This window comes from Cherax quadricarinatus, unplaced genomic scaffold (genome assembly GCF_038502225.1).
Source record: "Cherax quadricarinatus isolate ZL_2023a unplaced genomic scaffold, ASM3850222v1 Contig2086, whole genome shotgun sequence".
NCBI lineage: Eukaryota > Metazoa > Arthropoda > Malacostraca > Decapoda > Parastacidae > Cherax > Cherax quadricarinatus.
This window is the reverse complement of record NW_027197112.1, coordinates 18,887-36,002: the sequence shown is the minus strand read 5'-3', so window position 1 is coordinate 36,002 and position 17,116 is coordinate 18,887. Positions and strand designations below refer to the sequence as shown.

General features: G+C 45.5%; 1 protein-coding gene across 1 annotated transcript in view; it reads right to left on the bottom strand.

Annotated features, from left to right (window-relative positions):
* Positions 1–16,379, bottom strand: part of LOC128706358 (teneurin-m-like) — a 48,971-nt gene extending 32,592 nt beyond the window's left edge. Inside the window, exon 1 of the mRNA XM_070081256.1 lies at positions 16,187–16,379. Within this exon, the coding sequence (XP_069937357.1) occupies positions 16,187–16,379 (193 nt within the window). The remainder of the gene's footprint in view (positions 1–16,186) is intronic.
* Between the last annotated feature and the right edge of the window lie 737 nt (positions 16,380–17,116).

Sequence of the window (17,116 nt, the reverse complement as noted above, 5' to 3'; positions counted from 1 at the left end):
TTCCTAGCTATGCCCACTCTCTCAATCATCTCCTGTACCCAATCTCTCAATCACCTCCTGTACCCAATCTCTCAATCACCACCTTGTACCCACTCTCTCAATTACCTGTACTCACTCTCTTATTCACCCCCACTCCAGTTGCTCTATCCTTTCAGCTCATACCGAGAGGTGGTAATTCCCACTTAATAAAGGTTCAGCTGGAAAGAAACCGTTAAAGTTGCTATAGCTGCTGAACCCATAGTGGAATGTCCTCGTCGTCCTACTGAAGGTCCTCGGATCTGGCTGACACATTTCATTATTTAATGTGCAAAACCCATCGTGTGTGATGGAATATGACTGGAAATAAAAGTAGTTTATTTCCCCACAATGTTAAACATTGTGGCACCATTAGTAACACTCGTGCAGATGTTTACGTTTTCTAGTTACCCCCAGTCACCACCTTGCCAGACGCATTACGGCCGTAATTTTAATTTTTGTGCTTAAAATATGTTTTTATAGGTTATGTATCCTGTCCGAACCTAACCTAACGTAACTTAACCTAAGCCAATGGTTTCCCTCTATCCTCTATTCTTTAGCCAATCCCTTGCACCCATCACTTCGTCCTCCATTCCCCACACCCACCACCACACCACTCACCATACCCACATCACCCGCCTGCCTGCCCAAGACGGGTGCACCAAAGGCAGGTGTAGGGTGCTGGAGGCGCCTGCTGATGGTGAAGTCTGCTGCTACCGTTGGTGGCAGCAGAAACGTCTGCTTTTGCTTTTGCTTTTGCTGGGAGTAAGAGAGAATACTACTGCAGCTGATGCTGAGAGAACTACTGCAGCTGCTGCTGGGCGAGAAAGAATATTACTGCAGCTGCTGTTAAGTGAGATAGAATACTACTGCAGCCGCTAGTGAGCGAAACTACTACTGCAGCTGCTGATGGGCCAGAGAGAATACTACTGCAGCTGCTGCTGAATGAGGGAGAATACTACTGCAGCTGCTGCTGAATGAGGGAGAATACTACTGCAGCTGCTGCTGAATGAGGGAGAATACTACTGCAGCTGCTGCTGAATGAGGGAGAATACTACTGCAGCTGCTGCTGAATGAGGGAGAATACTACTGCAGCTGCTGCTGAATGAGGGAGAATACTACTGCAGCTGCTGCTGAATGAGGGAGAATACTACTGCAGGTGCTGCTGAATGAGAGAGAATACTACTGCAGGTGCTGCTGAATGAGAGAGAATACTACTACTGCAGGTGATGCTGAATGAGGGAGAATACTACTACTGCAGGTGCTGCTGAATGAGAGAGAATACTACTACTGCAGGTGCTGCTGAATGAGGGAGAATACTACTGCAGCTGCTGCTGAATGAGAGAGAATACTACTACTGCAGGTGATGCTGGTGGGTGAGAGAGGGAGAAATCTGTTGTCAATGCTAAAGGAAAAGGCGAACATAACTGTTTAATTACTAGTGATTAAAGAATCTTTACGTGTGGTAGTTGGTAATCACTTCATTACTAGTTACACTAATAGTCCATGAGGTTAGTATTCCAATAGTCTCTCTAACGGTGATGTCTTCGTCAGGAAACAGGAAAGTGTCTCCTTATTGGTGTGCCGTCAAATTCTGAACCATCCAATGATGCAACAACACTGGTGTAGCACTGTCAGTGATGCAACAACACTGGTGTAGCACTGTCAGTGATGCAACAACACTGGTGTAGCAGTGTCAGTGATGCAACAACACTGGTGTAGCACTGTGTCAGTGATGCAACAACACTGGTGTAGCACTGTGTCAGTGATGCAACAACACTGGTGTAGCACTGTCAGTGATGCAACAACACTGGTGTAGCACTGTGTCAGTGATGCAACAACACTGGTGTAGCACTGTCAGTGATGCAACAACACTGGTGTAGCACTGTGTCAGTGATGCAACAACACTGGTGTAGCACTGTGTCAGTGATGCAACAACACTGGTGTAGCACTGTCAGTGATGCAACAACACTGGTGTAGCACTGTGTCAGTGATGCAACAACACTGGTGTAGCACTGTCAGTGATGCAACAACACTGGTGTAGCACTGTCAGTGATGCAACAACACTGGTGTAGCACTGTGTCAGTGATGCAACAACACTGGTGTAGCACTGTGTCAGTGATGCAACAACACTGGTGTAGCACTGTGTCAGTGATGCAACAACACTGGTGTAGCACTGTGTCAGTGATGCAACAACACTGGTGTAGCACTGTGTCAGTGATGCAACAACACTGGTGTAGCACTGTCAGTGATGCAACAACACTGGTGTACCACTGTCAGTGATGCAACAACACTGGTGTACCACTGTCAGTGATGCAACAACACTGGTGTACCACTGTCAGTGATGCAACAATGGTGTACCACTGTCTCAGTGATGCAACAACACTGGTGTAGCACTGTCAGTGATGCAACAACACTGGTGTACCACTGTCAGTGATGCAACAATGGTGTACCACTGTCTCAGTGATGCAACACTGGTGTACCACTGTGTCAGTGATGCAGCAACGCTGGTGTACCACTGTGTCAGTGATGCAGCAACGCTGGTGTACCACTGTGTCAGTGATGCAACAACGCTGGTGTACCACTGTGTCAGTGACGCAGCAACACTGGTGTACCACTGTATCAGTGATGCAACAATGGTGTACCACTATCAGTGATGGTGTACCACTATCAGTGATGCAACAACACTGGTGTACCACTGTATCAGTGATGCAACAACACTGGTGTACCACTGTATCAGTGATGCAACAACACTGGTGTACCACTGTATCAGTGATGCAACAACACTGGTGTACCACTGTATCAGTGATGCAACAACACTGGTGTACCACTGTATCAGTGATGCAACAACACTGGTGTACCACTGTATCAGTGATGCAACAACACTGGTGTATCACTGTATCAGTGATGCAGCAACACTGGTGTACCACTGTGTCAGTGATGCAACAGCACTGGTGTATCACTCAGTGATGCAACAACACTGGTGTATCACTGTATCAGTGATGCAGCAACACTGGTGTACCACTGTGTCAGTGATGCAACAACACTGGTGTACCACTGTATCAGTGATGCAGCAACACTGGTGTACCACTGTGTCAGTGATGCAAAAGCACTGGTATACTACTGTCAGTGAAGCAACAACACTGGTGTATCACTCAGTGATGCAACAACACTGGTGTACCACTGTATCAGTGATGCAGCAACACTGGTGTACCACTGTGTCAGTGATGCAAAAGCACTGGTATACTACTGTCAGTGATGCAGCAACACTGGTGTACCACTGTATCAGTGATGCAACAACACTGGTGTACCACTGTATCAGTGATGCAACAACACTGGTGTATCACTGTATCAGTGATGCAGCAACAATGGTGTACCACTGTGTCAGTGATGCAACAGCACTGGTGTATCACTCAGTGATGCAACAACACTGGTGTACCACTGTATCAGTGATGCAGCAACACTGGTGTACCACTGTGTCAGTGATGCAAAAGCACTGGTATACTACTGTCAGTGATGCAACAACACTGGTGTATCACTCAGTGATGCAACAACACTGGTGTACCACTGTATCAGTGATGCAGCAACACTGGTGTACCACTGTGTCAGTGATGCAAAAGCACTGGTATACTACTGTCAGTGAAGCAACAACACTGGTGTATCACTCAGTGATGCAACAACACTGGTGTACCACTGTATCAGTGATGCAGCAACACTGGTGTACCACTGTGTCAGTGATGCAAAAGCACTGGTATACTACTGTCAGTGATGCAACAACACTGGTGTATCACTCAGTGATGCAACAACACTGGTGTATCACTCAGTGATGCAACAACACTGGTGTACCACTGTGTCAGTGATGCAACAACACTGGTGTATCACTGTCAGTGATGCAACAACACTGGTGTATCACTGTCAGTGATGCAACAACACTTGTGTATCACTGTCAGTGTTGCAACAACACTGGTGTAGCACTGTGTCAGTGATGCAACAACACTGGTGTAGCACTGTGTCAGTGATGCAACAACACTGGTGTAGCACTGTGTCAGTGATGCAACAACACTGGTGTAGCACTGTGTCAGTGATGCAACAACACTGGTGTAGCACTGTGTCAGTGATGCAACAACACTGGTGTAGCACTGTGTCAGTGATGCAACAACACTGGTGTAGCACTGTGTCAGTGATGCAACAACACTGGTGTAGCACTGTGTCAGTGAGTGCAACAACACTGGTGTAGCACTGTGTCAGTGATGCAACAACACTGGTGTAGCACTGTGTCAGTGATGCAACAACACTGGTGTAGCACTGTGTCAGTGATGCAACAACACTGGTGTAGCACTGTGTCAGTGATGCAACAACACTGGTGTAGCACTGTGTCAGTGATGCAACAACACTGGTGTAGCACTGTGTCAGTGATGCAACAACACTGGTGTAGCACTGTGTCAGTGATGCAACAACACTGGTGTAGCACTGTGTCAGTGATGCAACAACACTGGTGTAGCACTGTGTCAGTGATGCAACAACACTGGTGTAGCACTGTCAGTGATGCAACAACACTGGTGTAGCACTGTGTCAGTGATGCAACAACACTGGTGTAGCACTGTCAGTGATGCAACAACACTGGTGTAGCACTGTGTCAGTGATGCAACAACACTGGTGTAGCACTGTCAGTGATGCAACAACACTGGTGTAGCACTGTGTCAGTGATGCAACAACACTGGTGTAGCACTGTGTCAGTGATGCAACAACACTGGTGTAGCACTGTGTCAGTGATGCAACAACACTGGTGTAGCACTGTGTCAGTGATGCAACAACACTGGTGTAGCACTGTGTCAGTGATGCAACAACACTGGTGTAGCACTGTGTCAGTGATGCAACAACACTGGTGTAGCACTGTGTCAGTGATGCAACAACACTGGTGTAGCACTGTGTCAGTGATGCAACAACACTGGTGTAGCACTGTGTCAGTGATGCAACAACACTGGTGTAGCACTGTGTCAGTGATGCAACAACACTGGTGTAGCACTGTGTCAGTGATGCAACAACACTGGTGTAGCACTGTGTCAGTGATGCAACAACACTGGTGTAGCACTGTGTCAGTGATGCAACAACACTGGTGTAGCACTGTGTCAGTGATGCAACAACACTGGTGTAGCACTGTGTCAGTGATGCAACAACACTGGTGTAGCACTGTGTCAGTGATGCAACAACACTGGTGTAGCACTGTGTCAGTGATGCAACAACACTGGTGTAGCACTGTGTCAGTGATGCAACAACACTGGTGTAGCACTGTGTCAGTGATGCAACAACACTGGTGTAGCACTGTGTCAGTGATGCAACAACACTGGTGTAGCACTGTGTCAGTGATGCAACAACACTGGTGTAGCACTGTGTCAGTGATGCAACAACACTGGTGTAGCACTGTGTCAGTGATGCAACAACACTGGTGTAGCACTGTGTCAGTGATGCAACAACACTGGTGTAGCACTGTGTCAGTGATGCAACAACACTGGTGTAGCACTGTGTCAGTGATGCAACAACACTGGTGTAGCACTGTGTCAGTGATGCAACAACACTGGTGTAGCACTGTGTCAGTGATGCAACAACACTGGTGTAGCACTGTGTCAGTGATGCAACAACACTGGTGTAGCACTGTGTCAGTGATGCAACAACACTGGTGTAGCACTGTGTCAGTGATGTAACAAGCACTGTGTCAGTGATGCAACACTGGTGTAGCACTGTGTCAGTGATGCAACACTGGTGTAGCACTGTGTCAGTGATGCAACACTGGTGTAGCACTGTGTCAGTGATGCAACACTGGTGTAGTGATGCACACTGTGTAGGCACTGTGTCAGTGATGCAACACTGGTGTAGCACTGTGTGTCAGTGATGCAACACTGGTGTAGCACTGTGTCAGTGATGCAACACTGGGTGTAGCACTGTGTCAGTGATGCAACACTGGTGTAGCACTGTGTCAGTGATGCAACACTGGTGTAGCACTGTGTCAGTGAGCAACACTGGATGTAGCACTGTGTCAGTGATGCAACACTGGTGTAGCACTGTGTCAGTGATGCAACACTGGTGTAGCACTGTGTCAGTGATTGCAACACTGGTGTAGCACTGTGTCAGTGATGCAACACTGGTGCTAGCACTATTGTCAGTGATGCAAGCACTGGTGGCAGCGCAATGTCAGTGATGCAACACTGGTGTAACACTGTGTCAGTGATGTCACAACACTGGTGTAACACTGTGTCAGTGATGCAGCGCTGGTGTAACGCATGTCCAGTGATGGCACGGTGTAACACTGTGTCAGTGATGCAGCACTGGTGTAGCACTGTGTCCAGTGATGCAACACTGGTGTAACACTGTGTCGGTGATGCAACACTGGTGCTCCAACACTGTGTCAGTGATGCAACACTGGTGGCAACGCATGTCAGTGATGCAGCACTGAGTGTAGCACTGTGTCGGTGATGCAGTAACACTGGTGTAGCACTGTGTCAGTGATGCAACGCAGTGTAACGCTCTGTCAGTGATGCAAAGCAACACTGGTGTAACACTGTGTCGGTGATGCAACACTGGTGTAAGCACTGTGTAAGTGATGCAGCTGCTGGTGTAACACTGTGTCAGTGATGCAACACTGGTGTAGCACTGTGTCAGTGATGCAACACTGGTGTAACACTGTGTCAGTGATGCAACACTGGTGTAGCACTGTGTCAGTGATGCAACAACATAGTGTAGCACTGTGTCGGTGATGCAACAACACTGGTGACAACGCAATGATGTTGATGCAACAACACTGGTGTAGCACTGTGTCAGTGATGCAACAACACTGGTGTAGCACTGTGTCAGTGATGCAACAACACTGGTGTAGCACTGTGTCAGTGATGCAACAACACTGGTGTAGCACTGTGTCAGTGATGCAACAACACTGGTGTAGCACTGTGTCAGTGATGCAACAACACTGGTGTAGCACTGTGTCAGTGATGCAACAACACTGGTGTAGCACTGTGTCAGTGATGCAACAACACTGGTGTAGCACTGTGTCAGTGATGCAACAACACTGGTGTAGCACTGTGTCAGTGATGCAACAAAGGTGTAGCACTGTGTCAGTGATGCAACAACACTGGTGTAGCACTGTGTCAGTGATGCAACAACACTGGTGTAGCACTGTGTCAGTGATGCAACAACACTGGTGTAGCACTGTGTCAGTGATGCAACAACACTGGTGTAGCACTGTGTCAGTGATGCAACAACACTGGTGTAGCACTGTGTCAGTGATGCAACAACACTGGTGTAGCACTGTGTCAGTGATGCAACAACACTGGTGTAGCACTGTGTCAGTGATGCAACAACACTGGTGTAGCACTGTGTCAGTGATGCAACAACACTGGTGTAGCACTGTGTCAGTGATGCAACAACACTGGTGTAGCACTGTGTCAGTGATGCAACAACACTGGTGTAGCACTGTGTCAGTGATGCAACAACACTGGTGTAGCACTGTGTCAGTGATGCAACAACACTGGTGTAGCACTGTGTCAGTGATGCAACAACACTGGTGTAGCACTGTGTCAGTGATGCAACAACACTGGTGTAGCACTGTGTCAGTGATGCAACAACACTGGTGTAGCACTGTGTCAGTGATGCAACAACACTGGTGTAGCACTGTGTCAGTGATGCAACAACACTGGTGTAGCACTGTGTCAGTGATGCAACAACACTGGTGTAGCACTGTGTCAGTGATGCAACAACACTGGTGTAGCACTGTGTCAGTGATGCAACAACACTGGTGTAGCACTGTGTCAGTGATGCAACAACACTGGTGTAGCACTGTGTCAGTGATGCAACAACACTGGTGTAGCACTGTGTCAGTGATGCAACAACACTGGTGTAGCACTGTGTCAGTGATGCAACAACACTGGTGTAGCACTGTGTCAGTGATGCAACAACACTGGTGTAGCACTGTGTCAGTGATGCAACAACACTGGTGTAGCACTGTGTCAGTGATGCAACAACACTGGTGTAGCACTGTGTCAGTGATGCAACAACACTGGTGTAGCACTGTGTCAGTGATGCAACACTGGTGTAGCACTGTGTCAGTGATGCAACACTGGTGTAGCACTGTGTCAGTGATGCAACACTGGTGTAGCACTGTGTCAGTGATGCAACACTGGTGTAGCACTGTGTCAGTGATGCAACACTGGTGTAGCACTGTGTCAGTGATGCAACACTGGTGTAGCACTGTGTCAGTGATGCAACACTGGTGTAGCACTGTGTCAGTGATGCAACACTGGTGTAGCACTGTGTCAGTGATGCAACACTGGTGTAGCACTGTGTCAGTGATGCAACACTGGTGTAGCACTGTGTCAGTGATGCAACACTGGTGTAGCACTGTGTCAGTGATGCAACACTGGTGTAGCACTGTGTCAGTGATGCAACACTGGTGTAGCACTGTGTCAGTGATGCAACACTGGTGTAGCACTGTGTCAGTGATGCAACACTGGTGTAGCACTGTGTCAGTGATGCAACACTGGTGTAGCACTGTCAGTGATGCAACACTGGTGTAGCACTGTCAGTGATGCAACAACATTGGTGTAGCACTGTCAGTGATGCAACAACGCTGGTGTAGCACTGTCAGTGATGCAACAACGCTGGTGTAGCACTGTGTCAGTGACGCAACAACGCTGGTGTACCACTGTGTCAGTGACGCAACAACACTGGTGCACCAGTGTCAGTGACGCAGCAACACTGGTGTACCACTGTGTCAGTGACGCAGCAACACTGGTGTACCACTGTGTCAGTGACGCAGCAACACTGGTGTACCACTGTGTCAGTGACGCAGCAACACTGGTGTACCACTGTGTCAGTGACGCAGCAACACTGGTGTACCACTGTGTCAGTGACGCAGCAACACTGGTGTACCACTGTGTCAGTGACGCAGCAACACTGGTGTACCACTGTGTCAGTGACGCAGCAACACTGGTGTACCACTGTGTCAGTGACGCAGCAACACTGGTGTACCACTGTGTCAGTGACGCAGCAACACTGGTGTACCACTGTGTCAGTGACGCAGCAACACTGGTGTACCACTGTGTCAGTGACGCAGCAACACTGGTGTACCACTGTGTCAGTGACGCAGCAACACTGGTGTACCACTGTGTCAGTGACGCAGCAACACTGGTGTACCACTGTGTCAGTGACGCAGCAACACTGGTGTACCACTGTGTCAGTGACGCAGCAACACTGGTGTAGCACTGTCAGTGATGCAACAGCACTGGTATATCACTGTCAGTGATGCAACAACACTGGTACACCAGTGTCAGTGATGCAACACTGGTGTACCAGTGTCAGTGATGCAACAGCACTGGTGTACCACTGTCAGTGATGCAACAACACTGGTGTACCACTGTCAGTGATGCATCAACACTGGTGTACCACTGTATCAGTGATGCAACAACACTGGTGTACCACTGTGTCAGTGATGCAACAACACTGGTGTACCACTGTGTCAGTGATGCAACAACACTGGTGTACCACTGTATCAGTGATGCAACAATGGTGTACCACTGTATCAGTGATGCAACAACACTGGTGTACCACTGTATCAGTGATGCAACAACACTGGTGTACCACTGTATCAGTGATGCAACAATGGTGTACCACTGTATCAGTGATGCAACAACACTGGTGTACCACTGTATCAGTGATGCAACAACACTGGTGTACCACTGTATCAGTGATGCAACAACACTGGTGTACCACTGTATCAGTGATGCAACAATGGTGTACCACTGTATCAGTGATGCAACAACACTGGTGTACCACTGTATCAGTGATGCAACAATACTGGTGTACCACTGTATCAGTGATGCAACAACACTGGTGTACCACTGTGTCAGTGATGCAACAACACTGGTGTACCACTGTGTCAGTGATGCAACAGCACTGGTGTATCACTCAGTGATGCAACAACACTGGTGTATCACTGATGCAGCAACACTGGTGTATCACTGATGCAGCAACACTGGTGTATCACTGTGTCAGTGATGCAGCAACACTGGTGTACCACTGTGTCAGTGATGCAACAACACTGGTGTACCACTGTATCAGTGATGTAGCAACACTGGTGTACCACCGTGTCAGTGATGCAAAAGCACTGGTATACTACTGTCAGTGATGCAACAACACTGGTGTACCACTGTCAGTGTTGCAACAACACTGGTGTATCACTGTCAGTGATGCAACAACACTGGTGTACCACTGTCAGTGATGCATCAACACTGGTGTACCACTGTATCAGTGATGCAACAACACTGGTGTACCACTGTATCAGTGATGCAACAACACTGGTGTACCACTGTATCAGTGATGCAACAACATTGGTGTACCACTGTATCAGTGATGCAACAACAATGGTGTACCACTGTATCAGTGATGCAACAACACTGGTGTACCACTGTATCAGTGATGCAACAACACTGGTGTACCACTGTATCAGTGATGCAACAACACTGGTGTACCACTGTATCAGTGATGCAACAACACTGGTGTACCACTGTATCAGTGATGCAACAATGGTGTACCACTGTATCAGTGATGCAACAACACTGGTGTACCACTGTATCAGTGATGCAACAACACTGGTGTACCACTGTATCAGTGATGCAACAACACTGGTGTATCACTGTCAGTGATGCAACAATGGTGTACCACTGTATCAGTGATGCAACAACACTGGTGTATCACTGATGCAGCAACACTGGTGTATCACTGATGCAGCAACACTGGTGTACCACTGTGTCAGTGATGCAGCAACACTGGTGTACCACTGTGTCAGTGATGCAACAACACTGGTGTACCACTGTATCAGTGATGTAGCAACACTGGTGTACCACCGTGTCAGTGATGCAAAAGCACTGGTATACTACTGTCAGTGATGCAACAACACTGGTGTTCGAGGCTGAGTTTTTCATCTATTAAATAAAAGGATTATAATTTATCCTCTCAGTATATCTCACTAACTAACTTTTTTTGCTAATAATAATCATCACTAACAATGGAACTGAGTTAATTATTCACGTGGATAATGAGGGTAATTGTGAAGTGGATTATTGAAAGGGAGAAGGGCAATTAGTGAGGCAGTCAGGAAACGTTAATGTGGTTACCGTAATTAGTAGACTGTAATTAGCCAATGAGAGGCTTCCGCCAGTTCTGTGGTTGACGGATATGTGGGGATGTGACGGATGTGTGGGGGATGTGACGGATGTGTGACGGGTGTGCAGGGTATCTGATGCGGAGTTTTTAAAAGAAAAATCACAAACTGGCAAACGTACGTGTGTGTGTGTGTGTGTGTGTGTGTGTGTGTGTGTGTGTGTGTGTGTGTGTGTGTGTGTGTGTGTGTGTGTTGTGTGTGTGTATAATACATTGTATCATTGTATTCATGGTTGTGTTTTCTCTAAATGTATTCTGTTTATTAATAAATGTTCACATAGAATATAAAATATAGGGGGTGGTAGGATAAGAAAATATTCAAACAGCTCCGGGGAGAACCTTGAGTTTTCCCTGAGGTACTTTTATTGTATTCTCTGAGGATGAGGGTCCCCACTCCAGCCATAGAGGTGGTACTTCCCTATATTATATATATATATATATATATATATATATATATTTATATATATATATATATATATATATATATATATATATATATATATATATATATATAATAATTTAACAAGTCGGCCGTCTCCCACCGAGGCAGGGTGACCCAAAAAAAGAAAGAAAATCCCCAAAAAGAAAATACTTTCATCATTCAACACTTTCACCTCACTCACACATAATCACTGTTTTTGCAGAGGTGCTCAGAACACAACAGTTTAGAAGCATATACCTATAAAGATACACAACATATCCCTCCAAACTGCTAATATCCCGAAACCCCTCCTTTAGAGTGCAGGCATTGTACTTCCCATTTCCAGGACTCAAGTCCGGCTATATAAAAATAACTGGTTTCCCTGAATCCCTTCACTAAATATTACCCTGCTCACACTCAGAGAGAGAGAGAGAGAGAGAGAGAGAGAGAGAGAGATAGATTGCTTGGTACCTGCTAGACACTTGAAAGTTACAAGCTGATTAAAAAACATTTAAAAGGAATACAGTGAAGAGATTTATTTCACATATATTAAAGACAACTGTCTTTAATATATGAAATAAATAATATATTTTATATGTTTTAAAGCTGCCCAAAATGGAACACCTTACTGACTCTACCACACTGACCTCTATTATATATATATATATACATATATATATATAATATATATATATATATATATATATTTTTTTTTTTTTTTTTATTATCACACCGGCCGATTCCCACCAAGGCAGGGTGGCCCGAAAAAGAAAAACTTTCACCATCATTCACTCCATCACTGTCTTGCCAGAAGGGTGCTTTACACTACAGTTTTTAAACTGCAACATTAACACCCCTCCTTCAGAGTGCAGGCACTGTACTTCCCATCTCCAGGACTCAAGTCCGGCCTGCCGGTTTCCCTGAATCCCTTCATAAATGTTACTTTGCTCACACTCCAACAGCACGTCAAGTATTAAAAACCATTTGTCTCCATTCACTCCTATCAAACACGCTCACGCATGCCTGCTGGAAGTCCAAGCCCCTCGCACACAAAACCTCCTTTACCCCCTCCCTCCAACCCTTCCTAGGCCGACCCCTACCCCGCCTTCCTTCCACTACAGACTGATACACTCTTGAAGTCATTCTGTTTCGCTCCATTCTCTCTACATGTCCGAACCACCTCAACAACCCTTCCTCAGCCCTCTGGACAACAGTTTTGGTAATCCCGCACCTCCTCCTAACTTCCAAACTACGAATTCTCTGCATTATATTCACACCACACATTGCCCTCAGACATGACATCTCCACTGCCTCCAGCCTTCTCCTCGCTGCAACATTCATCACCCACGCTTCACACCCATATAAGAGCGTTGGTAAAACTATACTCTCATACATTCCCCTCTTTGCCTCCAAGGACAAAGTTCTTTGTCTCCACAGACTCCTAAGTGCACCACTCACTCTTTTTCCCTCATCAATTCTATGATTCACCTCATCTTTCATAGACCCATCCGCTGACACGTCCACTCCCAAATATCTGAATACGTTCACCTCCTCCATACTCTCTCCCTCCAATCTGATATTCAATCTTTCATCACCTAATCTTTTTGTTATCCTCATAACCTTACTCTTTCCTGTATTCACCTTTAATTTTCTTCTTTTGCACACCCTACCAAATTCATCCACCAATCTCTGCAACTTCTCTTCAGAATCTCCCAAGAGCACAGTGTCATCGGCAAAGAGCAGCTGTGACAACTCCCACTTTGTGTGTGATTCTTTATCTTTTAACTCCACGCCTCTTGCCAAGACCCTCGCATTTACTTCTCTTACAACCCCATCTATAAATATATTAAACAACCACGGTGACATCACACATCCTTGTCTAAGGCCTACTTTTACTGGGAAAAAATTTCCCTCTTTCCTACATACTCTAACTTGAGCCTCACTATCCTCGTAAAAACTCTTCACTGCTTTCAGTAACCTACCTCCTACACCATACACTTGCAACATCTGCCACATTGCCCCCCTATCCACCCTGTCATACGCCTTTTCCAAATCCATAAATGCCACAAAGACCTCTTTAGCCTTATCTAAATACTGTTCACTTATATGTTTCACTGTAAACACCTGGTCCACACACCCCCTACCTTTCCTAAAGCCTCCTTGTTCATCTGCTATCCTATTCTCCGTCTTACTCTTAATTCTTTCAATTATAACTCTACCATACACTTTACCAGGTACACTCAACAGACTTATCCCCCTATAATTTTTGCACTCTCTTTTATCCCCTTTGCCTTTATACAAAGGAACTATGCATGCTCTCTGCCAATCCCTAGGTACCTTACCCTCTTCCATACATTTATTAAATAATTGCACCAACCACTCCAAAACTATATCCCCACCTGCTTTTAACATTTCTATCTTTATCCCATCAATCCCGGCTGCCTTACCCCCTTTCATTTTACCTACTGCCTCACGAACTTCCCCCACACTCACAACTGGCTCTTCCTCACTCCTACAAGATGTTATTCCTCCTTGCCCTATACACGAAATCACAGCTTCCCTATCTTCATCAACATTTAACAATTCCTCAAAATATTCCTTCCATCTTCCCAATACCTCTACCTCTCCATTTAATAACTCTCCTCTCCTATTTTTAACTGACAAATCCATTTGTTCTCTAGGCTTTCTTAACTTGTTAATCTCACTCCAAAACTTTTTCTTATTTTCAACAAAATTTGTTGATAACATCTCACCCACTCTCTCATTTGCTCTCTTTTTACATTGCTTCACCACTCTCTTAACTTCTCTCTTTTTCTCCATATACTCTTCCCTCCTTGCATCACTTCTACTTTGTAAAAACTTCTCATATGCTAACTTTTTCTCCCTTACTACTCTCTTTACATCATCATTCCACCAATCGCTCCTCTTCCCTCCTGCACCCACTTTCCTGTAACCACAAACTTCTGCTGAACACTCTAACACTACATTTTTAAACCTACCCCATACCTCTTCGACCCCATTGCCTATGCTCTCATTAGCCCATCTATCCTCCAATAGCTGTTTATATCTTACCCTAACTGCCTCCTCTTTTAGTTTATAAACCTTCACCTCTCTCTTCCCTGATGCTTCTATTCTCCTTGTATCCCATCTACCTTTTACTCTCAGTGTAGCTACAACTAGAAAGTGATCTGATATATCTGTGGCCCCTCTATAAACATGTACATCCTGAAGTCTACTCAACAGTCTTTTATCTACCAATACATAATCCAACAAACTACTGTCATTTCGCCCTACATCATATCGTGTATACTTATTTATCCTCTTTTTCTTAAAATATGTATTACCTATAACTAAACCCCTTTCTATACAAAGTTCAATCAAAGGGCTCCCATTATCATTTACACCTGGCACCCCAAACTTACCTACCACACCCTCTCTAAAAGTTTCTCCTACTTATATATATATATATATATATATATATATATATATATATATATATATATATATATATATATATATATATATATATATATATATATATAAGCTCAGCCTGTCTCCTACTACATATATTTGACTTGATAAAGCCCACTGTGTGGGTGAAACGTTGTCAATAAAGAATCACACTATGCTGCATGTCTCTTGTCCATGTTGTCGGTATTTTAATGCTATTTTTGTTAAGAACTCGTGCTTGAGGAAGGTGAACCATGCCTGAGAGCTGCTGACACAATAAAACATGCTGGGTACTGATGGACCATTATAGTTAAAATACACAGGCACTGGTGTCTGGCACTTCCAACTGTGCCTCGTGTGGAATAGATGCATATTTGAGAGCTTAGTCAATGAGGCCAGCAAGAACCGGGAGGCTGGTCTGGGACCAGGCCACGGCGGCGCTGACCCCCAAAATCAACGCCAGGTAACCTCCAGGCTCCTAGTCACAATGTTATTCTCGTTTACGGTATTATTTTTTTCACCAATCAATTTTCTTTTTTGTTTATAATTCAAAAGTGTTCCAATTAGAGAGATGTTACAACAGCATCACAGAATGTGAACTGACTTACTAACTATAGGATAATAGGCAACTATATTTAACAGCTAAATGTTGGAATTTATTTGCTAGCCAGAATTAGACACATTTTCTAACTTGTTTTTTTAAATTTCAAACTTGGTCACCTTTTTTTCTATTCAATACATTAATGCTGTTATTGGCCAGAAGTGGTCATGTCTTGCAATTATATATTATTTTAACCACTGACAATTCTAAATATTTTCCTGCATAGTCAGATTAAACAAGAGAGAAGACTTTTAAAAAAATCCCCCCCCCCCCGAGGGGAGATTTCATGTGAATGTCAAGTTGCTGTTTTAATTAATGTGTGAGAAAAGTGGTTACCGTACTTTTGTGCATGACCCCTGTAGGTTTAGAGCTTCCCCGTGTATATATGATGAGGTAAACTGCAAAATTTATTTTTTTTTATCATTTGAGCAATTTATTTCTTGTGGGAGGAAACACTGTTACACCTGTACCACGACGGTACATTCTCACACCTGTACCACGACGGTACATTCTTACACCTGTACCACGACGGTACATTCTCACACCTGTACCACGACGGTACATTCTCACACCTGTACCACGACGGTACATTCTTACACCTGTACCACGACGGTACATTCTCACACCTGTGTTATTGCTGAGGAGAGGAGAGGAGAGGAAGTGGCTGTTCCTCACCTTGCCCATGCTCGCCCTCCCACGCTGTTTCTCAAGTCACGTGTTCAGCGTCACTTGTATGTTGCTGTTGTTGTTCAGCTCAGCACAGCTGTTTCAGCAAGCCAGAGGTGAGTCTTGTGGTGATTTCTGCGTCCAGTGTGAGCTTCTCCACGTGTTTGTGGGTGGGGGAGGAGAGGAGAGGAGAGGAAGTGGCTGTTCCTCACCTTGCCCATGCTCGCCCTCCTCACGCTCACCCGTCTACCATACACCACTCACCACTGCCCACTCCCTCTGCTGTGTTTTCTGCTGTTTTTCGTATGAATTCATTGCCAGTGCTGTGTATCCGAGTGCCCGAGGCCACTCGAAGCTACGTGGATTACGACGTCACGTGGGTGTGGGCGATCACGTAGACCTACAAAGCCACGTGAGTTACCAGATATCCCAGGCCTCATGCTGTGGTCTGCTGCCCGCATCACATCGACGCCACCCACGATGCTGCCCGACTTCATGACGTCACGATGTCTGCTGACGTCACCTCACGATGTCTGCTGACGTCACCTCACGATGTCTGCCTGACGTCACCTCGAGATGTCTGTTGACGTCACGGCTGCTGACGTCACCTTGCGACATCACGCCTGACATCACATGATGTCACATCGAGTGTTCTAGTAATATTTCAGTATTGTCGAGAAGATTGAGAGAAGATATATGTCGTGTGTTAATTCCTCTGTCAGTGTTCTCACATTTTAGTATGTCTTAATCAGTTT